Consider the following 22,687-nt stretch of genomic DNA (forward strand, 5'->3'; position numbering starts at 1 on the left):
CAGGAGGTGGGCCTTCCCACAGTCCCTCATGCATCCAAGGCTTGACTCCTAGTTGTTGGCTGCCCCACCCCCAGGCCAGACGAGCAAGTTTGCTCCTGGAGACAGAGACACCCTGGCATGGCAGGAGCTTTTGGCAGCTCCCAGGGGCCCCAGGGCGGGCCTCCTTGCACCTGCCTTGGCAGCCTGCCCTGCCCCACAGCGAGTGCAACAGGGGCTGTAGACATTGTGTATCCCCCTTCCCAACTCCCAGGACCCAGAGAGACCAGGATGGGGCGGAGAGGAGGCAGGAGTTAAAAATCAGCATACTGCCAGGTGTGTAACCCAGCCTGGCACACTTCCCTCAGAGCTCATGAGAGGGGGTTGAGCCGTGCAAGAGGCCAAGTGAACTCACAGCCAGGCACGTTTGTTTACAACCGTGCTCGACTGCTTTCCCAGGCCACAAGCAGGGAGCTGGATGGGAAGTGGAGCTGCCGGGATTAGAACCGGCGCCCATGTGGGATCCCGGGGCTTTCAAGGTGAGGACTTTAGCCGCTAGGCCACGCCGCCGGGCCTTCGTTTTCCTTTTTTAAAAATGTATTTATTTTTACTTTTAATGATGATTGCATAGTTGACAGGGCAGGAAGTGTCGAGGATTGGGGGAAAGTGGGTGAGACCATCATTTCCAAGTTCTCTTTCGCTTCTTCGTATGTCTTGGGGAACGGGGGACAGAAGGGGGAAGCCGCACCCAGCCTCCCAACCTCCTCATTACCCGGAGATGGGGAACGGCCACCCACCGTCATCCCAGGGTCCCGACGTGGCGCATGCTCTGAGGGTTCAATAGTTCTGAAATGCTGTCGATCTTGCCAATCCAAGGATGAGGAATTCCTTCCAAGGTCCAGCTGCTGACGCAGTCCCCCTAGAGTCTCCATTCGCCCAGGTATTTGCTGCCAACGTTTGGCTGGGGTGGTTGAGCAGTTTGTTCGGCTCTCCTTCCTCGGAAGCAGGTGTCCTCTTCAGGCCCCAGTGGACTGCCGTATCCTCCATGTGGGCATGCCGCCCACTGCTCTGAGCCACTGAGGAGGCCCAGCTCTGACACATGCACTCCACGGTCCATCCACAGATCCTGCAATTCTCCCCATGGTTGGAGGTCTGAGTCCAGCAGTTCAGCTGGGGGGATCCCCAAAGAAATCTTGTCTGAAGTGATCCCAGATCTGACTGTTGTTAGTGTGCCTGGTAGCATGGCATCCGGCTCAGTCCATCATGCGCATCTGCCTGTACGCACACTGGGAATTGCAATTGCTGGATTATTTTTAAAAAGAAGAAGAATAGGAGAAAAAAGGCAGTTGCTGGGTTTTGTTGTCTCCAGCCCCATTTCTTACACAACCAGTGGATGCTGTGACGCAGTCCAACCCACTTAGCCCTCACATACATCAGCAGGAAATACAGCCCAGTCAGAGTGACCCCCAGTAACTCCTACTAGGCCCGCCCCAACCATGCACAGGAGTGCATGCCGGTATGTGCGCCAGGCTTGTCCAGTCTGTCTCACATTCCATCCAGCTCTTGTACACATCAGTGAGTGTTGGAGCTTAGTTCAGCCCAACTGACCTCATGATCCAGCCCACACCATGCTGGCAGGTACCACTCTCTGTCCAGCCATGCCTGCCCCCAGCTCTGATTCTCATGCTCACCAGTGGAAGTTGGAGCCTGTCAGAGAGGTGCCTATAGTGTCCCTACGGGGCTCACTCCCAGCTCTGGAGTTTTCACTCTCTAGATGGTTCTGCAGTCCAACTTGACAGGTGTTCCCCCAGTCCCAGCACTAGCCAGCCCAACCAGCCTGTACTTCCTCTGGCTTAGGCCTGCACCAGTCCATAGCCCCCGTCCTAGCCTTCCAGACCACTCGGTCCCAGCCCCCTTGCTGGCCTTGCAGTGGAAGTCCGTCAGCAGTCATTCCTCACCTGTGACATACTCCCTCAGCAGTCCCCTCCCCCACACCCCCTTCCCAGGGCAGTCTGCCCGATGCTCTGCTGCGGTGTCCCCAGGGGACGGCCGTATCCTCATGGATATCTGGGTGTGCCCTCTACTGCTTCATCTCAGCCCCTGAGGAGGCTCAGAGCTTCCAGAGCAGTAGCTTTGTCGATGCGATTCCCTCTGAGGTCATTCCTCACCTGGACATGAACCCCCAGGTCTCCTGAAAGCCCACACCCTGAAGCCCCCATGGATGTGCCGCTGGGTGGCCCAGGGGCTTCACCCAGCACCATCGATGCCCCCGGCCAGCTCCCATGCACACACGGGCCTAGATGACCCAGGTTGCGCCCGGCCCCTCCTGGGGTTCATGGGTTGGCACCCACTGCATGTGCGGGCCAGAACTCGCTGTGGGTCTTTCAGAGTGTTACTCCTGGGGGCATTGTGGGCACGGTGAGGATTGACAATGTGGCCATGGCCTTGGCGGGGTGTCAGGTGTGACAGGTGCTGGCCCAGCCTTGCCCCTGACTGCCCCTCTGTCGCCTCTCCCTCCTGCTCCAGAGCAGCCATCAGCAGGGACCCTTTCTATGAGATGCTCGCGGCGCGGAAGAAGAAGGTCTCCTCCACAAAACGGCACTGAGCGGCGGCCTGGCCTCTCCCCCAGGCTGCGGGACGGGCCCTGTGACCGGCGGCGGCTGCCTCAGGAGGGACTCGCTTCGGCTTTGCTATCGGTTCACGGGAAGAAGGGCAGGCAGTTGTCCCTGGGGAAGCAGGGACTGACCCCTGTCAGCGGCTCTGCCCAGCAGGTCTGACGGCAGAACGGAGCCTTTGTCCCCGCACTATAAACACGTCTCCATGAGCTGCCACACGATGAGCAAGAGGGAAGGAGGACAAGCCACGGACGATATGAATCTATTATTTTTCTCAAACACACTGAGTGCTGCTGAGGGGTGCGCCAGCCCATCTGGGGGCACCTCCCAGCTCCCAGGGTGGTCACGCAGGCATCTTCTGGGCCCAGGGAGGGCCACACCGCTCCCCTGTGCTGGATGAGCTGCCCAGAGTTGAACGCTGCCAGCTCCTTGGGTGAGGGCACCAGAGGGCTGGAGGGCGGGAGGGCGGGAGGGCGGCCTGGGAAGCCTGTCAGGCGCCATGCCAAGTGCCTGTGGGCACTGCGGAGGGGAGCGAGCCCAAGGCCTGCAAGTGAGGTTTCCCTGGGCTGTAAAGGAGATGGGTGCTTCGCTGAGCTCAATACCTAGTAACCAAAACTGAGGAGGGTGGTCCCAGCAGAGGCCCCCACACTCCAGTCCTCGTTCTAGAGGAAGGAGTGGCGCGTAGCTTTTTCTGCCTCAGCACTGGCCCTGACTGGACCACTTCAGATGGACTTTGCGGCGGGCCCAGCAGAGGGCAAGCAGCCCATGAAAGTGAGAAGGTCGCCCCGCATGCCCACTGCTCCTGCCCGGCCTGGCGCTGCACAGCAGCCTCCTGCCTTCTCTCAGGGACTCTCCAGGGCAGCGCCTGCCTGTAGCCAAGGCCAGCCTGCTGCCCAGGTGAAGCAGGTGGCTGGCCGGCTGGCACGGCATGCCCCTCCATGCATCCTGCAACCTGGGCGGTGCCGAGCGCTGCCTTGAGGCAGGTGGAGGAGCATGGCCAGCGAGAGGCCGAGCACCCAGGCTCCTCCAAGGCCTCCAGGCATCTCTTAAAATAGCTGTTGCAGATGAGGCTGGAGGGGTGCGGAGCACATTAGGGCAGCCCCCTCTGCACATCTGGTCTACCTGGTGGGCCTCAGGCCACTGACGCTGGAGCTGGTGGGGGTTGGGTTCCGTTCGGCGGCTTGCAGCCTGCCCCAGAGCCCAGTGCGCTGGACAGGCTCCTGGAGCAGTATTAGTCTGTTTATCAGAGCTGTAAATAGTCTATGTATAGTTTTTCGCCTTTTAGATTATTTTGTATTTGTTTAAAAAAAAGTTTGTCAAAATATAAAGAAATGACTGAAAGCTGTTTGACAGGGTTTTTAAGAAATTATAATTATTCCAATTGTTCCTGTTTGTTTTTCGCCTTGTAAATTAGCGCCAAGGAAGTGCAGCAAATAAACTCTGGGTCTGCCCACACCACCTGTGCTGTGTGTGTGTGTGTGTGTGCTGTGTGTGTGCTGTGCGTGTGTGTCTGTGAGAGTGTGTGTGAGTGTGTGTGTGTTCTCTCACTGGGGGAGGGCGTCTCCAGGTGGGCCACCACTCGGGCTTGCCCCGGGGCTGGGGGCGAGGAGGGGTTCTCGTCCCCCGGGCACAGCGGCAAAGGTGTTTGTTCTGGTTTTTGACTTTTGTTTTTTTAAGAAGAAATGTTCAGTTTGAAGAAATGGCCACCCACATGTAACTGTTTTATTAGCACTATTGTCAGTTTCTTCATGGCCACAGACGCCTGGGGATGCAGCAGAGAGGACAGGGCGGCTGGGCCTCTGCCGGGAATCCTCTCAGTTGCCTCCTGGACCCTGCTGCCTCGTGCTGTGCGTGGGAACTCTGACCACATTGAAGCCTTGATGCTAAAAGCCCAAACAAAACTTCCAGAAGAAGACAGTGTCAGTGTCTGCAACCTTGGATTAGGTGAGTTTTTCGGGTAGCCAGTAGGTAAGCAGGTTTCATGGAGATTAAGAGTGTGTGCCCCGGAGGACTTCCCCCGCTGTCCCTGACCCCATCTGCCCCCTCCAGACTCCGGCCGGAGTTCGGCCACCCCTGCGGCAGGAGTGAGGAGGTGCCTGGGTAAATGCACATGGACGCCTCTGCTGCTCATGGTTCCCTCTGCCATGTGAGGATGCAGCCGGAGGGTCCTTGCCAGGTCCTGGCACCCGGAAAGCAGCTTGGTGAGCCGGTAAATTACTGTCTTGTAAACAACCACCTGGCTTTTGTATCCTGTAACCACAGCAAGGCTCTGCCGTGACAAGTGCCTGAAAGCGTTGCAGTTGCCCTGGGGCAGGTGACGGGTAAAGGCAGGAAGAATTTGGAGGGAGGGTAGACCAGATGCTGCCCGGTGCCTGCCTCATACTAGCAGCCCCGGGCCTTCTGCCCCTTTCTACCCAGGCACTTCCCGAGTCCCTCAGGCTCCCCTCCCTCCACCTGGGTGGTCACCAGGCCCCCCAAGTGCCATGTGTGATCTTGGCTGCACCTGCTCCCCCAGTGCCCAGGACGGTGGTCTGTCCTGGTGACTCCTGCTACGATAACGGCTTCTCTATCCAGAAGGGCTTAGGGGCTTCCTGGTGTGCACTCATACCCGGTTATACCAGCACACGTCCTGTTGTGCACTCACACCCTGTTACACAAGCACACGTCCTGGTGTGCACTCACCCGGTTATACCAGCACATGTCCTGGTGTGCGCTCACACCCAGTTATACCAGCACACGTCCTGGTGTGCACTCACCCGGTTATACCAGCACATGTCCCGGTGTGTGCTCACACCCTTACACAAGCACACGTCCTGGTGTGCACTCACACCCGGTTATACCAGCACATGTCCTGGTGTGCACACACCCGCTTATACCAGCACACGTTCTGGTGTGCGCTCACACCCTGTTACACCAGCACACGTCCTGGTGTGTGCTCACACCCTGTTATACCAGCACACGTCCTCGTGTGCGCTCACATCCTGTTACTAGCACACAAACCCGTCTGTTCTCAGATGTACACCAAGATCCAGATGGTAGCACACACAGACAAATCCCCATGCAAACACGAGCTCCATGCACATAGGCCTGGCTTGCACGCATAGGTGTGCCTGTGGGTACACTGAGACACCTGCACCAGTGGTGCATGCACTGTGTGTACACCCAGAGGTATGTGTAACTATGAGCATTACACACATGACGCACATGTACACCTGTGTTCATGTGCATGTACACAAGTACTTTTAAGTTTGGAGAGAAGGAGAGACAAAGATCTTACGCATATTCACTCCCTAAATGGCCTCAATAGCCAGCGCTGCGCCAGTCCAAAGCCAGGAGCCAGGAACTTCCTCCAGGTCTCCCACACAGGTGCAGGGTCCCAAGGCTTTGGGCCATCCTTCACTGCTTTCCCAGGCCACAAGCAGGGAGCTGGATGGGCAGTGGAGCAGCTGGACACAAACCAGCGTCCACTTGGATTCAGCCATAGAGCCATTGCTCTGGGCCCATAGAGGAATCTCTCTTTTTCAATAGGTTTATTTTATTTTTATTACAAAGTCAGATATACGGAGAGGAGGAGAGAAAGAGGAAGAGCTTCCATCCACTAATTCACTGCCCAAGTGGCCGCAATGGCCGGTGCTGCTCTGATCAGAAGCCAGAAGCCAGGAGCTCTTCCTTGTCTCCCATGTGGGTGCAGGGTCCCAAGGCCTTGGGCCATCCTCCACTGCTTTCCCAGGCCACAAGCAGGGAGCTGAATGGGAAGCAGGGCTGCCGGGATTAGAACCGGTGCCCATATGGGATCCCCGAGCGTTCAAGGCGAGGACTTTAGACGCTAGACCACCGCGCCAGGCCCAAGGAATCTTTTTCAGGTTGATTGAAATGGATGTTACAGGGCCCAGTGTGATAGGGAAAGCTCCCGGCTTCAGATTGGCTCAGCGCTGGCCATTGCGGCCACTTGGAGAGTGAACCAGGGAATAGAGGATCTTTTTCTCTCTCTCCTTTTCTCTGTAAATCTGACTTTTCAATAAAAAAAAAAAAATCTTCAAAAAAGGTGAATGTTACAAAAGGCTATGCATGCTTTCTCAGGTTTCGTTTTTGCACTAAATAAAAATCTTAATCCCATTTTTCTATGTACTAGAGATGAAGAGCAGGAGGGGCGCCCGTGCCGGAGCGGGCGGGGTGTCCGTGCAGAGCAGGAGGGGCGCCTGTGCCGGAGCGGGCGGGGTGCCCGTGCAGAGCAGGAGGGGCGCCGTGCCGGAACGGGCGGGGTGCCCATGTAGAGCAGGAGGGGTGCCCGTGCCGGAGCGGGCGGGGTGCCCGTGCAGAGCAGGAGGGGTGCCCGTGCAGAGCAGGAGGGGTGCCTGTCACAGCAGCCTTGCCTGGGAGCTGTGGTTCTGTCGACTATCCACTCTGGTGGCCATGACAGCTGCAGGATCCTCTGCCCATCAAGTGGTATATCTGCCCACACCCGGCCATTTTTTCCTAGGAGGTTAAATTCAATACAGGAATATGTGTTCTGTGCCACAATGGCAAACAGGCCTAGACACGAGCGAACCGGTGGGATCAAGTTCCTCCCCGTAGGTCCAGTCCGTCTACGTCCCACGGCGTGACATTTCATGAAATTTACTCATCTCTCGGCTCAGGTCTTTGTACATATTCAGGTGCATGAAATCCATTTGCCTGGCTCTCGTCCTCACTCAAAATTCTGCTTCCTGTTTCCTGGACCAAGGTAATTAAGAAACATGTAGTCAGGAGCCAGGCGTTAATACACGCAGCTTTGCTGGGCTCCGTGCCAGGATCTCCGTTCCTCACCCCTGACCTCCAACCCTCCTGTGCTGGGCCACCACTCCCAGGAAGTGCATGCCAGTACCCTGCTCCAGATGGGTGCCCAGTGTGCACCTAGTCCAGGCCTGGCCCCAGAGTGCAGTGTCTGCACAGTCATGGCCGACTCGCCTGCCATTTGACTCCACTCCTCCACACCTGCACGGCGTCTTCCTAGCGACCTGTGCCCAGCCGCTCACCAACTGTGGGAAAATCACGCGGCCAGCTTGCCTTCCTGCAGCCTCTGCACTTCTCCAGGTCTGTGTTATAGGGCTGTCCTCAGCCAGCAGCGCCTCAGCAGGACCCAGCGAGGCCCCTGGGTGTGGGGCCAACACTGCGTGTGCCTGGCCCAGGCAGGCTTCCCAGCTCATGGACTAGCTGCGTCCCGACACCCAGAGCCCAACTGACCCCTGCTGCCCTGCTGGGACTCAACCTCTGCCTCCCTTCCCATCTCCCCTCTTCCTTGCAGCCTGGGTCTCCCTCATGCTGACGCCTGCCTTCTGCTTGGAAGATCTTCCTGGGGCTGACTGCCTGCCCTCCCTCCCCTGTCCCCTGCCAGGCCCTTCTTGTGTTTGGCCACGTGAGTTGTCTGCTGGGCGCCCGCATGGGCCGGCTCGTCCCCCAGTCATACACAGCCCGCCGAATACCAGATTGGTCCTTGCACAGCCTGGTCAGGGTCACCCAACAGCCCAGGAGGCGGGACTGGGGCGTGGGTTTTGGCAAGTGGGGAACTGAGGGTTGCAGGGGCACACCGTCAGGAACCTGTCCCAGGTCAGCGTCACCGGCCCTCTGGAGTCTCTGAGCTTGTGGCTTGCTACACTCGTGGCTCGCTCATAACCAGGGCAGTCACTTCCAGGGCTTCCTTTGGGGAGGGCCACTGCCTGTGTGACAGCGGCCGACCACGTCTGCCCCAAGACCTTTCCACTTGGCTGGGAATGTCTGGGCTCAGGACCCCGCCCTGACTCCAGCCCAGTACCTGCAGGACTGCTCACTCCTGTCTTGGTAGGGTGGTGGGGGGCTGAGCAGGAGCCCCTGGCTCGTGTCAGGCCCCCATGCAGACAACCTCACCTGTTCGTGACTCGGGGGTGTGAGCCCAGGGACCATCGCTAACCAGGCCTGCTGTGGCGTCTTGGCCGCTGTCCAGCAGGGCTGCTCCTCACTGAGCCTGCAGGCCGTGAGTACCTGCGGGGCAGTGGCCACCTCCCTCCCATTGATCCCACGGCTCCCTGCTCACTGCACCTTCCTGCTGGCAGGACCAGCTCATTGGCCACACTTGTGAAGAAAGATACCACGAGAAGAGCCCAGTCGTGGTGAGCTGCAACACAGGGCCTTGGCACCGCAGGCATGAGGCGCAGGCCTTCTGACCACCCCGAGCCACACCCCTGCCGTGGGCGTCCCTGCCCAGCGACTCCCTGCACCCACACCGCTCTCCCACTCCCTGCCCACTGCGCCATGGGTCTGCTCGCTGACTGCCGTCGCCGGTTCTGGACATTTTCGGGAATGACATCGTGTGCCCTGTGACTGACTGTGTGATTCGCCTTGCTTGGCGTTCACCCTCCCAGTCACACATGTCGGGACTTCGGGGCTTCCTAGGGCTGGGTCTGTGTCCACTGGGTCACCCCCCTCTTGGGGCTGCCATGAGCATGGGTGTGCACTGTCGTGGACGCCACACTAGGATGCCTAAAGCTCTCCCGGGCGACTTGCACGGAAGCTCCAATTCACCGGATTAGCTGTCTGGAATGCTCTGCTAAGATGGTGGTAGTGCTGTTCTCGCACCCCAGCGTCACCGAGTTGGCAGTAAGATGACCCCACGCACCCCCACGCACCTGTACCTCGACCCGCACTCCCGGCAGCTGTTGCTTGGACCACACTGGGTGTCCAGGGTGGGACTGCTAAAGCCACATCCTGCCACCTGCCAGCGATTCTTTCGAGAAATGCCTCCAGGTCTCAAGCCTGCGTGTCGGAGAAGCCACACCCAGAAGCTCTGGTCCCTTGCCTGGTGTGGGCACCGTGGTTGTGGTTTTAGAAATCGCCCATTGGACAGCGAGCTGTGGCACATCAATCTTTCCACTGGAGCTTATAAACGAAGCCAGCTGAGACGCCCGTGACGTTAGCCGCTGCACCTGCGACTGGCCGTCAGTCTTTCTGGCGAGGACACCCCCGACAGGAACGTCCTGCTGAACCTCGATGTGCTCTTGGCCTGGCAGTGCCCCTCGCCCTCAAATCCCGCTGCCACCCCATCAGCTTGGTGCACAGCCGAAGCAAACGGAAGGGGGTTGTCCTCCTCCAGTCATAGTGCAGCTCCGAGAGGCACCTGTCGCATGCACCATCATTTCCACCCCCACCCTACCACCGAGCAGTGGCCACGCACCCACGCCTCTGGCCCACGGGGTGAGGAATTAGCATCACTTCCCGCTGACTTCCTGCTGGGCACTCTTATACCACTTGTTCTAAAGCTGGTGTGCTGCTCAGGATGCTGAGGGCGGTCACTGGTCATGGGTCTCCGTGGCACTCAGTAGGCACGGTCTGCATCTAGCTCATCTTGTCACATGTGTGCTGCCCTCCCCCAGAAGGCCAGACTCAGAGGCAGCTTCCTGTGCTGGCAAGCCAAGGCCCCAGGGCTTCTGCGGGGGGTTCTGGAGAGGTGGGGGCGCAGGAAGAGGCGCCCCCCCAGCAGCCACAGGGATGTCCTCCGTGCTTTACGGAGCAGGGACAGTGCAGAGTTGGAACCACTCCCCGGCCTCAGGCCTCTTCCTGGCTATTTGTACTGGAACCCTGCCAGCTGCCTGCTCGCTGTACCTGCAAGCCCGCAGGGGGCAGTGCCAGCTTCTTTCTTCCCTCTTGTTCCTTCTGGGGGTGGGCACGGGAGTTGGGGGCGGGAGCCTGACACGATAGGTTTTAGATCTTCTGCTTGGATATTCCTCAGCACACGCTGCCAGAGCTGACAGACTGCGTGCCTCGAGGCTATTGATTTCACTCTCCAAGCTGTTCCCTTTAGCAAGGGGTGTGTGTGTGTGTGTGTGGCAGCTGTGCTTGGGCGCTGAAGCCCCAAGGTGAGGGCAGCCAAGTTAGGGCAGAGCTGGGTTGGGGCAATGGCCAGACTTGGACAGAACCGGGTCCAGGGCAGAGCCAGGCCCAGGGCAAAGCCGGGTCCAGGACAGAGCCGGGTCCGGGACAGAGCCAGGTCTGGGGCAGAGCCGGGTCGGAGCAGAGCCAGGCTGGGGCAGAGCCGGGTGCAGGACAGAGCCGGGTCCAGGACAGAGCCAGGTCCGGGGCAGAGCCGGACCAGGGCAGAGCCGGACCGGGGCAGAGCCGGGTCGGGGCAGAGCCGGGTTAGAACGGCTGCCTGTGCAGGAAGCTCATGAAACCACTTGATTCCTGAAGTCTCCAGCAGGTGCTTGTGAAAGATGTTTCTGGGTGAGTGGGTAGCCCCTGGGCAGCAGGTTTCACATTTTTCAAATGGCTGCGTGACCCCGAGTGTCTTTGCATATGCCAAACAGAGCATGCCGGAGTTGCAGCGTGCCTGGTGAGGGGCCAGCCTCCTGTCCTGAGCTCCTGGAGCTGTACTGGCCATAGGGGGCAACCTCACTGCCCTCCCCGGGGCCATGAACCCTGTGGGGACCTATTCCTGCTGGTCAGAACTCAGCCTTCACACCCATGGGTGACCACATCGCCGGCCTTGGCCTGCCCCTCCCTGTCGCTGCACAGAGCCCCTGAAGGCAGGCTTGACTCCTGCCTGCGCAAACACGGCCCCTTGCCAGCAGCTGGGCACTAGGGGTTCCCAGCGCTGGGACAGAAGGTACACGCCAAGGGGCTCAGCCTCAGGCCCTGCTTTCTTTAGTGGCGGCCTCCTGGGAGCCAGAGACCAGCCTGCACTCAGCATGGCCATCTGGCTTTGCATGTCACCCTGGCCCGCGGTCTTGGCCTGAAGCCCCATCCTAGGCACCCAGCCCCTGGAAGTCTCCAAGGCCTGGGGGGCCCAGCTTCTGGGCGCTGTCCCCTACACTCCCTTGCGCTGGTGGATCCTCCTTTTAGATACCAGCATTTATGTTGTCATAGCAACAGCTCAAAATAGAGAGCACCAAACATTGGAGTTGAAGGAGGCGACATCCCCCGACAGGTGACCTGCCTTGCCTCACTGTGGGTCCTGAGGACCCCTGTCCAGCACCCAGCTTGCTGTCCAGAGCGTCTGTCTATTTTTTTAAAGATTTATTTTATTTGAAAGTCAGATATACAGAGAGGACAAGCGGACACAACGGTTGGAGCTGAGTCGATCCGAAGCCAGGAACCAGGAACCTCTTCTGGGTCTCCCACGCGAGTACAGGGTCCCAAGGCGTTGGGCCGTCTTCAACTGCTTTCCCAGGTCACAAGCAGGGAGCTGGATGGGAAGTAGGGCTGCCGGGATTAGAACTGGCGTCCATATGGGATCCTGGTGCATACAAGGCAAGGACTTTATCCGCTAGGCTATCTCACCGGGTCCAAAGTGCCTGTCTTTAATGGACTTTTTCCTCTAATTACTAATCTGATAGGCTCTAAGAATAGTTCTTTCTGGACTGCAGACTACAAAATCATGATGCTACCAGTGAGGCTGCCCACATCGAAGGCCAGAGGCCGGCGATGCCTGTGTCCAGTCCCTGGGGTCCTCCATCACAGTGACGCCCAACCCCGCGCTGCTGGGCATGGGGATGACCCACGGGACATCTGCTTGTCATCTCACTGCTGGAGCCCATCCCAGGACTTGCTCATGAGCAGCCTGGGTTGGGCTTGGGCTGGTGACCACATCACGCAGGCCCCTTCTGTGTGCGTGGAAAGTGGACGGACTGGGAGTCGGACGCAGAGTGACCCAAAGGAAGACCTTCCAAAGCTGCTGTGGTGGGCGGCAAGGGGGGCGCGTCGTGGCTCTGCCACTGGGAGGACGCTCTGACACAGTGGAACCTCCGGGACGGACCGGAAGACGGTGAGGGATGCAGAAACCACGGCAGGCACCTCCCCGCCACAGCCACCCAGGAGCCTCTCCTTGGTCCCTCCCGCAAGCCCTGCTCCGGCACTGAGCGCGTGGGCCACAAAGGCTTCCTGTCACAGGTTCACGGCCTCATGGATTCCGGGTCCTCCCAAGTTGGTGCAGGCTGTCCTCGCTTTCTGAGGCGCAGTTACCACGGGACGCAAAGGCTGAGTGAAGTGACCTTGTGCCTCTCATGGCGAGGTCTCGTGAATGTTGACTAGAACTGTAGACACATCCGTGGCGTGGGCGCTGTAACTGTGGGGTCAAGGAATCCTGTCTGCATCCAGGTGGAGAGGATGCAGATTGGAAAGAACTTGCAGTCCTGTGGGCAGGTGGAGTCCCAGGTGAGCTAGCGGCATCTCTAATGTCAAAACGATCCCCTAAATGCAGTGACAGGCCAAGGGTGGAGTCAAAAGTCAGCTGACCCCTGGGGCCAGCGCTCTGTGCTGTGGCCGCTCAACTCCAGGCTAATTGGCATCTAAAATCGGACAAGAGTGGAGTGACCTCACCTTCAGCCCCCGGGGACTGCACCGGCCTCCCGCCGACCGCCTGTCCAAGAGGGGCAGTTTCAGGCTCCGGCAGCGGGCGACACAGGGCTGCGCTGCGTGGGAGCAAGGTGATACAGACTGAATACCACCTCAGTGGCCGTGGCTTTGGCCCTGGAGCCCCGGCAGAGCTGAGATGGGGTCAGACTTTGCAAGTCCGTGTCCCAAAGCAGAGGGGCTGGCTCTGGTCGGCATGGCTGCCTGCCCCCTGCGGAGACTCTGGGGGCCCCCACCTGCTGCAGGAGGCAGAGCCTTTCACGTTCAGCCCTGCCCAGGTCAAGATGCTTTGCTCTCGGAGGAGAGCCCAGGAGGGCTTAGCCTGAGCAGCCCGGAGGCTGTGTGCAAGACCAGGGAATGGAGGAAACCTCAAAGCAGGTCGGCTGAACGCCACAGCCAGACTGCCTACAGTGGACGACCCTGCACTGCACCGTATGATCAAACACAACCCGACGGACAAGCAGAACAAGGCAACCCACGATCAAGAAGGTGAGAGCAGACCTCACGCTGACCTGAGACGGAGACCAGGGGACAGATATTATGAATGTGCAACCACTGAGCAGTTATCATGAATATGTATGCACATCAGCGGGGCAAGCAAAGGAAGACATCCCAACTCTGCAGCCAGAACAACTTAGATTAACAAGTGGAAATGGTGGACAGGTCTTCCAGCCCACAGGGGGTGGGGTCGCCCAGGCACAGGACATCACGACCAGCAAACAGATGCGCGGCAGACTAGAGCCCCACGCCCAGGCCGCCAGCAAGGGGAGGTGGCTGTCGGCAGCCGGGTGGAGGGACCAGTCCAATCCGGGCCGTCTCCTCAGGACCCTGACCTCCACAGGCCGAGCTCTGCCTGCCTGACCCGGTCACCTTCAGGAGCCTGGAGGCTTGGATGGGGACAACATACGGATCTGGGAAGCAATGTGGGAGCTGACCAAGGAGCTCTTGTCCCGAGGGAGGGGTCTGGAAGGTGACTTTGTGGAGGAAGGTCATTGTCTTTCTAGGCACGATGCTAATGGCATGTCCCATGCTGGGCTTTCTGAGTTTCTTCCCCACAAGGGCGGACAGTGAGGCTCCCAGCGGCCAGAGGCCAGCGGCTCGTCACCTGCAGCTGGCTGAGCCAGGCCAAGATGAGCGTGGCCCTCACATTCCCCAGCACTCTGCGTTTGCCAACACCTGGCCCAGGCCAGGCCCAGAACAAGGCCTTTCTTTTCCACATCTGTGAAGGGAGTAACATTTTTTTTTAAGATTTATTTTTATTTGAAAGGCAGATTTACAGAGAGAAGAGGTAGAGAAAGATCTTCCATCTGCTGGTTTACGTTCCAAGTGGCCACAACAGCCAGAGCTGAGCCCATCTGAAGCCAGTTGCCAGGAGCTGCCTCAAGGGCCCCATGCACATCTTCTGCTGTGTTCCTAGTTTTATTAAGAGGGAGTGGATAGGAAGTGAAGCAGCGGGGACTTTAACTGGTGCCCATGTGAGCTGCTGGCATTGCAGACAGATGTTCAGCCTGCTGGGCCATGCCAGGAGGGAAGAATTTTTAATCCTCCTTAAGCTGAGCCGGAAGCTGAGTGTTGTGTCATGAAGAGCTGCGGTGCTGCACGCCTGTCTGCCTACCCCGAACACCTCTCAGCTGAGCAGGTGGCTGGGGCGGTGGCCAGGCTCTCACCTCCCCAGGAGATGGCAATCCGCAGGCACGTTGGGTGTCCCCACTGAGACATGGAGTGGGTTCTTCAGATCCGCAGACTCAGTCCAGCCCCAGTCCTTCCTGGGGGAGATGTTCCTATACTGACCTTCATTCCTACCACGTTCCCCAAGCGGGTAACAGCTACCGGCCTAACAGTCACGTTGCGTTTGCGCATACACAGTACCTGCAGTTGATTTAAAGAGGATGTATGTTAAATGCCAGAATTGGTTTTTTCTTTCTTTTTGAGAGCCAGTGACTTGCTCAGATGCTGGAGAAGCTCAGGGCTGGGAGTCCCAGACCAAAGCCAGGGGCTGGGCCCCCAAGCCGGGAGTCCCAGGCCAAAGCCAGGGGCTGGGCCCCCAAGCCGGGCGTCCCAGGCCAAAGCCAGGGGCTGGGCCCCCAAGCCGGGCGTCCCAGGCCAAAGCCAGGGGCTGGGCCCCCAAGCCGGGCGTCCCAGGCCAAAGCCAGGGGCTGGGCCCCCAAGCCGGGCGTCCCAGGCCAAAGCCAGGGGCTGGGCTCCCAAACCAGGCGTCCCAGGCTTAGCTCACACACTGTTGCAATGTTTCTTACCCTTGGTCTGGCTTTTGCAGCATGGGGAGGGGGTGCGCCCATCTTGGCCTTTCTCCAGCTGCAAGCAGTCTGTGAACTGAGCTTGGGAAACTAGGGTCTGACCCATCACCCCGGGGCGCCCCCCGGGCTGGCGAGAGCCTGCCGAGCAGACTTCGGCTGGATCATGTGTCTGCCATTCTTTCTCCGGCCTCTCCCTGAATGACTGCCTTGCCCCTCCAGGAGAGGAGTTAGGTGGGCTCTGTCTGCTAGGAGGCGGTCACCTTGGGGGCAGTGAGTGGGAGCGTGAGAATGGCTTAGCCATGGAGTCCTCCTCGGCCCCACCAGGTGAGGTCGCCTACACTCTGGGGCAGCTTCACTCCGTGCCAGGTTTGCTGCATTCCCAATCCGGGTTCCGGCAGGTTTCACTGTTGATGCTTGGATTGTAACACTGTTACGGGAACGCAGGGAAACCAGGGTGAGGAACAGAGCCAGAACAAGCGTGGAGGCCAGCACCGTGGCAAGGGGAAGGTAAGTCCGCACTGGCCACGCTGGCATCTCAGACCGCGGTCCCATGCTCTGCCTGCGGGCCAGCCCCTTCACAGATGGCCCACGTAGGTCCCTGCCACGCATGTGGGAGACCAGCCCAGCTGGGCTGGCCATCTGGGGAGGGAGCTTGCCTCCTGCTTTTCACATAAATGAAATAGATCTTTTCTTGAGATGTATTCATCTTAATTGGAAAGTCAGATAAAGAGAGAGGAGGAGAGACAGAGAGGAAGATCTTTGGTTGATGATTCACTCCCCAAGTGACCACAACAGCTGGAGCTGAGCTGATCTGAAGCCAGGAGCCAGGTGCCTCCTCTGGGTCTCCCACATGGGTGCAGGGTCCCATCCATGGCTTTGGGCTGTCCTTGACTGCTTTCCCAGGCCACAAGCAGGGAGCTGGATGGGAAGTGGAACAGCCAGGATTAGAACTGGCCCATACAGGATCCTGGCATGTGCAAGATGAGGACTTTGGCTGCTAGACTACTCCGCCAGGCCTTAAATCTAAAAAAAAAAAAAAAAAAACCTATAACAAGAAAACAAATAGCCCAGTTTTACAAATGAGTACAAAAAAGAGAGAGAGAGAGAGAGAGAGAGAATAGCCAAATACCAAAGGAGAGACACAGATGGCGAAGCCGCGAAAGCAAATGCGACTGGCCAGTCATTAGGGAAATGCAAATTGAACTCACGTTGGGGCCGCTGCTGGCATGGTGCAAGTTGAAGCGTGCCAAAGGTGAGACCTGCACGCCCAGCCCTGCCAGGCTGCCTCGTCGTCTGGCCCTCCCACACCTGGGTGCTCAGTCAAGACCAGGGAAAGCATGTTTGCACCAAGATCCCTGGCAGAAGTTTCATAAAAGCTTCATCCAGAACAACTCAACATGAGAAAGAGCATACATGTCTGTCAGCTGACAGTTGGGGTGCAGCTGCTCTTGGGGGTAACAACAGACTGCCAGGGCAGACCCAGAGGCAGAGAGCCGGCCCTAAGGAGTGCTCACCGGCCTGGGAGGGCCAGGCCTGGAGGTCAGGAGCTGTCCGGGAGTGAGAGGTCCAGGCACAGAGGCTGGTGTTGTCCGGGAGTGGGAGGGCCATGCACGGAGGCCGGGAGTCATCCAGAGGAGGTTGGGTGCTGTCCAGGCTGGGAGGGCCGGGCCTGGAGGCCAGGAGCCGTCCAGGGGAGGTTGGGTGCTGTCCGGGCTGGGAGGGCTGTGAGAGGCTTCTGCTCATGAGAGTGTGATCAGACAGGAAGCCGAGGGTCAGGGAGAGCGGGGGTCTGGGGTGATGAAGGTGCCTTGTGCCCAGACCGAGGGGCAGCCCACACACACACCACACACAGTGACACTGGCTCCGTGCGCCTCATGGTGTCACGCGTGACAGGCAGCATTGCACGAGACACGCAGCGTCACACCTGCTGCCTGGTGGATGGACGCAGCCTTCCAAGCTCACCGGGATCCCATATGGGCGCCAGTTCTAATCCCGGCAGCCCCGCTTCCCATCCAGCTCCCTGCTCGTGACCTGGGAAAGCAATCGAAGACAGCCCAAAGCCTTGGGACCCTGCACCCCCGTGGGAGACCCAGAAGAGGCTCCAGGCTCCTGGCTTCGGATCAGCGGACCTCCAGCCGTTGTGGTCACGTGGAGAGTGAATCAGCAGATGGAAGATCTTTCTGTCTCTCCTCTCTCTTTATCTGTATTTCCAATTAAAATAAATAAATCTTTAAAATAAGTAAATAAATGAAACAAAAACACAAACTTTTTTCTATCGGCTTGTTCTTGCAGACATGATTGTGAACGGACCTCCTTGGATGCTGTCTCCGGGGGAGCGATTTGTTAGTTTCATTATGAGGTCACCCGTAGCTGAGTAAGGGCTGGCCTCGAGACCCGCAGCTCGGCTGAGCCCTGGGATGCTGTGCTGGCTCCTCTGTAACTCTCTGAGCATGGCCCATGGACTCGGGACCAGGCAGCAGCTCCCCTCTCCCCTGCTTCTCGGTCTCCCTGATGGCACGGCTGGCGACACCAGCGCGCAGGGCACAGCAGTGACAGGCATCATCTTGCTCTTGTTTCTGACCTCGGGGGGAATTTCAGCAAAGTCGGGGGAAGCTCTTCCTCTCCCCCGACAGCTCCTCTGCAGTTTCCAGAAGACAGAGGGGCAGAAACAGGTGGCCCGGGAAGGCCAGGTGAGCAGGAGGGGCGGGAGAGGCAGGGGGTCGAGGGATTTCTCCTGCCACTCGCTGCCTGGTCCTCATGTTGGGCAGGACAGCAGCAGGGACTGAGTCCATGGACAGGCAAGGCAGCAGGTGCCCAGAGGCAGAACCCAGGCCCTATCAGCTCGCTCACACCGGCTGTCTCATGACCCAAGGATGCACTTGGTGCCCCGACAAAGAGGCATGGTCTGTAAAGGGGGACCAAAAGGCACTGCCAGCCCACAACTCTGCAGGTATCACGGTGACTGGCCCGTTCCTCACTGGCTGCAGCTCCCACCCCTAGGGACCGGAGCCCGGGCAGGAGATTCCGGCGGTCCCAGAGGCCCCAGGGAGCCTCCTGGGGTTCTGTGGCAGTTGGAGCCCCCCCAGGAAGGGAGCCATTTCCCGTCCTGCTCTAGGTTGGGCTGCCTTTCTGCTGGCCCTGCAGAGACACGAGTGGAGATTCGCCTAAATCCGGTGAGCAGCTGGACCTGGGCCAGGCACTCCACGGGCTGAGCCGGGGACCCACCCAGGAAAGGACAGAGTGGGACCCAGACTCTGGCAGGCCCACCTTGCAAATGGCTCTGCCAGTTGCGTGCAGCCCACTGGGGCTCTAGGACCCACCCCAGGGCCGTCCTCCAAAGCAAAGCCACGACACTGGTGAACTGAGGCTGTTTGCTTCTGTGCCTTTGGTGGCAGCTGCAGCCGCTGGGCAGACAGTTGGGCGGGGCTTTCCTGTCTTCAGGGTCCATGGTGTTCCTGGGCCCAGCTCTGAATGAGGCTGTGATGCCTGTCTCGGGGAGCCCAGGCACGGGTACGTCCATTGGCCCCGGGTGCCTGTGTGTGCCCCCTCACGCAGCGGCGCTTGGCTGTGTTTGCGCTCTGCTCACGGGTCAGGGGAGGGGTTGGGGGCTGCTGAACCGGCCGCTAACAGCTCGCGGGACTCCTGTCAGTTCTCAGAGAAGCTTTGGACTACAAGCGGGCCCCAGACTGCCTGAGTGACACACAGGTGCAGCTGCCCCCCAAAGGGGCGGTCCTGTCCACAGTGGCCTTGGTGAAACACGAAGACCTACAGATCTGTGAGTGCCCAGTCCCCAAGAAACACACAGCCACGTGGCTCACAGCTCGGGGTTAAGAGCCAGGGTCAGCCCAGCCTGGTCAGTTCATAGCCTGCTGGGTCCTCTGTCCATCTTGCCCTGTCGCCATCTGAGGATCTGCTGTGCCTTCTCCCCTCTTGCTCACGCCCCACAGGCACACGCCTCCGTTCTCTCGGCGGCACCCCCACAAGCTGACCGGGGTCCGGTATTCATCCAGAACGTGTGAACGTGATCCTGGCCCCCAACACACCCTGCACTCACCCATAGCATGAGGCAAGCTGCTCCCCGGGAGCCTTCCTTAGGCTGGGGAGCCATCTGGCACCTGGGCCTCCGTCCATCTCAGCAGGTGGCTGCGGTGTGAGAGGTCAGGATGACGGTGGCGCCGGACGTCAGGATGGAGTACCTGGAGGAGGTGGCCAGCATGGTGCTCAGGTTTAAGCCGGACAAGTGGAGCAAGCTGGTGGGTGCGGAGGAGCACATGGCTCTGTTCACAGAGTTCCTGGAGAAGGCCGACGCGCTGGTCCTCGTGCTCACCCTCAACCCGGCCGGCTTCATTGTGCCGTGTCTGGGCTTCCCCGAATCCCTCAAGTCCAAGGGCGTCTACTTCATCAAGACGGAGCCCGAGAGCATCACCAAGACCAACTACAAGACGCGCCTGCTGTACGGGGACCTCAGCCCCACGCCTGTGGAGCAGCTGATGGCCATCGTGGAGGAGGTGGGCAGGGCGGGCAGCCCCCGAGGGGTGCTTGGAACCTGGAGGCTGGAAGGTCCTGCCCTGGCCTTGCCCCCATGTGGACAGTCCTGCCCGTGGCCCTGGATGGCGTGGACTGCCTTGGGACCAGCGATTAGCTTCCCCCACTAGGAGGACGAGCCCCAGCCCTGGACCCCCCGGGCACAGCAGAGGGTCCTCAGCGTTTGTCATGCTGCTTGTCTGAGATGGGTGCTGGCCCCTGTGCATGTACCACAGGAGACACACGGCCCGGGGTCCACTCTCAGGGACGCAGGTGGCTTGGGGAGAGGAGGGCGCCTGCTGTGGTAGAAGCACGGCTCTGGCTGCCTCAGCCCTGGCGGTCAGATCGTGTCCCCCTGGGGCTGTCCTCTGTGTGTGTGGAGCCCAGCTGCTGCCTTTCCTACAAGGAATCCAGGCAGGAGGACCTCAGGTTTTTATAAATATGATTTGCTTATTTGAAAGGCAGAGTTTACAGGGTTGGGAGAGAGGCAGAGAGAGAAAAATCTTCCATCTGCTGGCTCACTTCCCTGAGCCTGTCTGAAGGCGGGAGAGCCAGGAGCTTCTTCCAGACATGGGCCGTCCTCTGCTGCCTTCCCAGGGGCATTAACAGTGAGCTGGACTGGAAGCAGAAGAACCGGGACTTGAACCAGCACCCATATGGGATGCCGGCACCGCAGCTGGTGGTCTCACCTGCTGCAAGGGCCTCACTTGAATGTGCTTGTCTCCTGGTCCTGTTCACAAATTCAGTATATTCTGTGGGGCAGGGGAGGCAGGCTAAGGCCTCCTCACGGAGGTCTGGGAAGGACAGCTGTCAGCCAGCCTCGCTGTTCTCCCGGGAGGTGCCCGGCGTCTGCTCGCAGCAAGGACCGTGCCGGGCTGGCCCCAGGTGGGGTCCCCCTCAGTGCAGGTGGCTGGGCCACCACAAGGACAGGACTGGGCTCAGCACCCCATGGGCTTCCTGCTCCTGGTGGGGTACTGGGTGCTTGGAGGTGACATAGGCCAAGCTCGGGGCCTTCCCCCTCCAGGTCCTCTACTCCCTGCTGAACCAGCGTGAGAACATGGACGGGTGGCCCCAGGTGGTCACGGAGGACATAGTGAAACAAGCGCACAAGCTCAAGAATGAGATGTTTGTGATGGGGGGCAAGATCAAAGGCAAGACGCTGCTGCCCATCCCAGAGCACCTGGGCAGCCTGGACGGCACACTGGAGTCCATGGAGAGGTGGGCAGCCCCGCCTCCTGCCCCAACCCATCCCAGCCACCTGCGGGCTGCAGGGCCGAATGGAGCCCTCGGTGGACAGCACAGGGCTGGAAGCGGAGGCTGCAGACCCTGAAGGCTTCCATGCCGTAGCCTGGGCTCCAGGCTCTCCTCCTCGCGCACACCCTGGGTTAGGAGAAGGGCCACTGTTGACGGAGCCGGCAGAGCAGAGGGAAGGGAGGATGCGGGTCTGCATAGAGGCTGTGGCATTCCAGAGCTGCCCTGCCGTGTGAGCCAGGGAAGGGTTACCCCTGGGGCTCGTACTGGAGGGGGCCTGCTCCCGGGGTGCCCCGCTGGGCAAGGCTCAGGCTTCCCTTGGTCCGGCAGGATCCCTGCCTCTCTGGACAACTCACTCTTACATGCCATCGAGACCATCATTATCGACTGGTCCCACCAGATCCGGGACGTGTTGAGCAAAGACTCAGCCCAAGCCCTGCTGGATGGGCTGCACCCACTGCCCCGGGTCGAGTTTGAGTTCTGGGAGGCCCGGCTGATGAACCTCAAATGCATCCATGAGCAGGTGAGCCTGCCCTGCCACGGTCAGCGGCCTCGGGTCCCTCCACGTGGGGCTCCAGGGGAGACCACCCTGCCTGGTCAGCGGCCACAGGTCCCTCCATGTGTGAGCCTGTCTGGCCCGGGTCAATGGCCTCAGATCCCTCCACGTGGGGCTCAAGGCCACCGTCTCCCCCACTTCCCCTCTTCTCTCCTCCCTTCCTCCTCAGCTGAACCGACCCAAAGTGAACAAGATGGTTGAGGTTCTGGAGAAAGCCAAGAGCTGCTACTGGCCGGCCCTGCAGAATGTCTATAGGAACGTGACCGAGGGTGAGCACCTTGGGAAGGGGGCAGCAGGCCACAGGGACCCCACAGCCGCACCCTCGGGGCTCAACAGGGCCCGTCCTCCCCAGGCCTGAAGGAAGCCGACGACATAGTCCTGCACCTGCGGCCCCTGCAGATCCTGCTGGAGGAGATGGAACAGGCAGACTTCACGGCTGTACGGCGTGGGGCGCGCCGGGGACATGCAGGGCTGGGGTGTGGGGTGTCTGGGCCTGGGAGCGGCCTCTTTACCCACCTGGGAGACTCTCTCCTGGCTGGGGCTGGGCCATCCCCACTTGTCTTCCCCCAGCTGCCAACCTTCATCGCCAAGGTACTGGACACGATAGCCTTCGTCTGGGCCACGTCCAAGCACTACAACACACCCTCTCGAATCATTGTCATCCTGCAGGAGTTCAGTAACCAGCTCATCGAGATGGTAACTCCACCCTGTGCCCCCGGCCCTGGCAGGTCAAGACTTGGTGGTGACCATTTGGTGGCACCCTTGTCTTCTGCCAGGGACCCGGGCAGTGCCCTGTCCAGTTGGTCCCCCAGCAGGAGGGAGAAGGAAGACGGAAAGGGGGACTCGGCAGCCAGGCCTCGGCCCGATGCTTTGGGGGGTCATGGGCCCCTCCTGGCCCCCTGGACGGAGCCCTCCCTCTCTCCGTCCTTTCTCTCCTGAGGTCTTTGGCTATCCAGCAGCCCACCTGCAATTGTGCAAACAGTGCCAGCAGCCCTGGTGTGGGACGGGAGGGGACCGTGCATCCTGTACCCTAGAGGGCCCACATCACCAGACACAAAATCCAGCCTGGGGTGAGGGCCGAGCAAGGGGGACCCTGCCGTCCCCATCCCCAAACAGCACAGCCGCTGATGGGCCGGTGGGACACTGGACTG

The 22,687-nt window shown here is 59.6% G+C and overlaps 2 protein-coding genes across 4 annotated transcripts in view; both read left to right on the plus strand.

The window, feature by feature from the left end:
• CYTH1 (cytohesin 1) overlaps nucleotides 1-2,595 on the plus strand; it is a 74,438-nt gene extending 71,843 nt beyond the window's left edge. For all 3 annotated transcript variants that reach the window (XM_058675286.1, XM_036495946.2, XM_058675287.1), the window contains exon 13: nucleotides 2,503-2,595. In XM_058675286.1, coding sequence (XP_058531269.1) covers nucleotides 2,503-2,581 — 79 coding nt within the window. In that variant the 3' untranslated portion in view covers nucleotides 2,582-2,595. The remainder of the gene's footprint in view (nucleotides 1-2,502) is intronic.
• Nucleotides 2,596-18,864: 16,269 nt separating this feature from the next.
• DNAH17 (dynein axonemal heavy chain 17) overlaps nucleotides 18,865-22,687 on the plus strand; it is a 60,028-nt gene continuing 56,205 nt past the window's right edge. Inside the window, exons 1-7 of the mRNA XM_004592866.2 lie at nucleotides 18,865-18,980; nucleotides 19,342-19,713; nucleotides 20,754-20,947; nucleotides 21,311-21,503; nucleotides 21,706-21,805; nucleotides 21,889-21,974; nucleotides 22,107-22,232. Coding sequence (XP_004592923.2) covers nucleotides 19,369-19,713; nucleotides 20,754-20,947; nucleotides 21,311-21,503; nucleotides 21,706-21,805; nucleotides 21,889-21,974; nucleotides 22,107-22,232 — 1,044 coding nt within the window. The 5' untranslated portion in view covers nucleotides 18,865-18,980; nucleotides 19,342-19,368. The remainder of the gene's footprint in view (nucleotides 18,981-19,341; nucleotides 19,714-20,753; nucleotides 20,948-21,310; nucleotides 21,504-21,705; nucleotides 21,806-21,888; nucleotides 21,975-22,106; nucleotides 22,233-22,687) is intronic.

The sequence above is a fragment of the Ochotona princeps genome, chromosome 17 (assembly GCF_030435755.1).
Source record: "Ochotona princeps isolate mOchPri1 chromosome 17, mOchPri1.hap1, whole genome shotgun sequence".
Lineage (NCBI taxonomy): Eukaryota > Metazoa > Chordata > Mammalia > Lagomorpha > Ochotonidae > Ochotona > Ochotona princeps.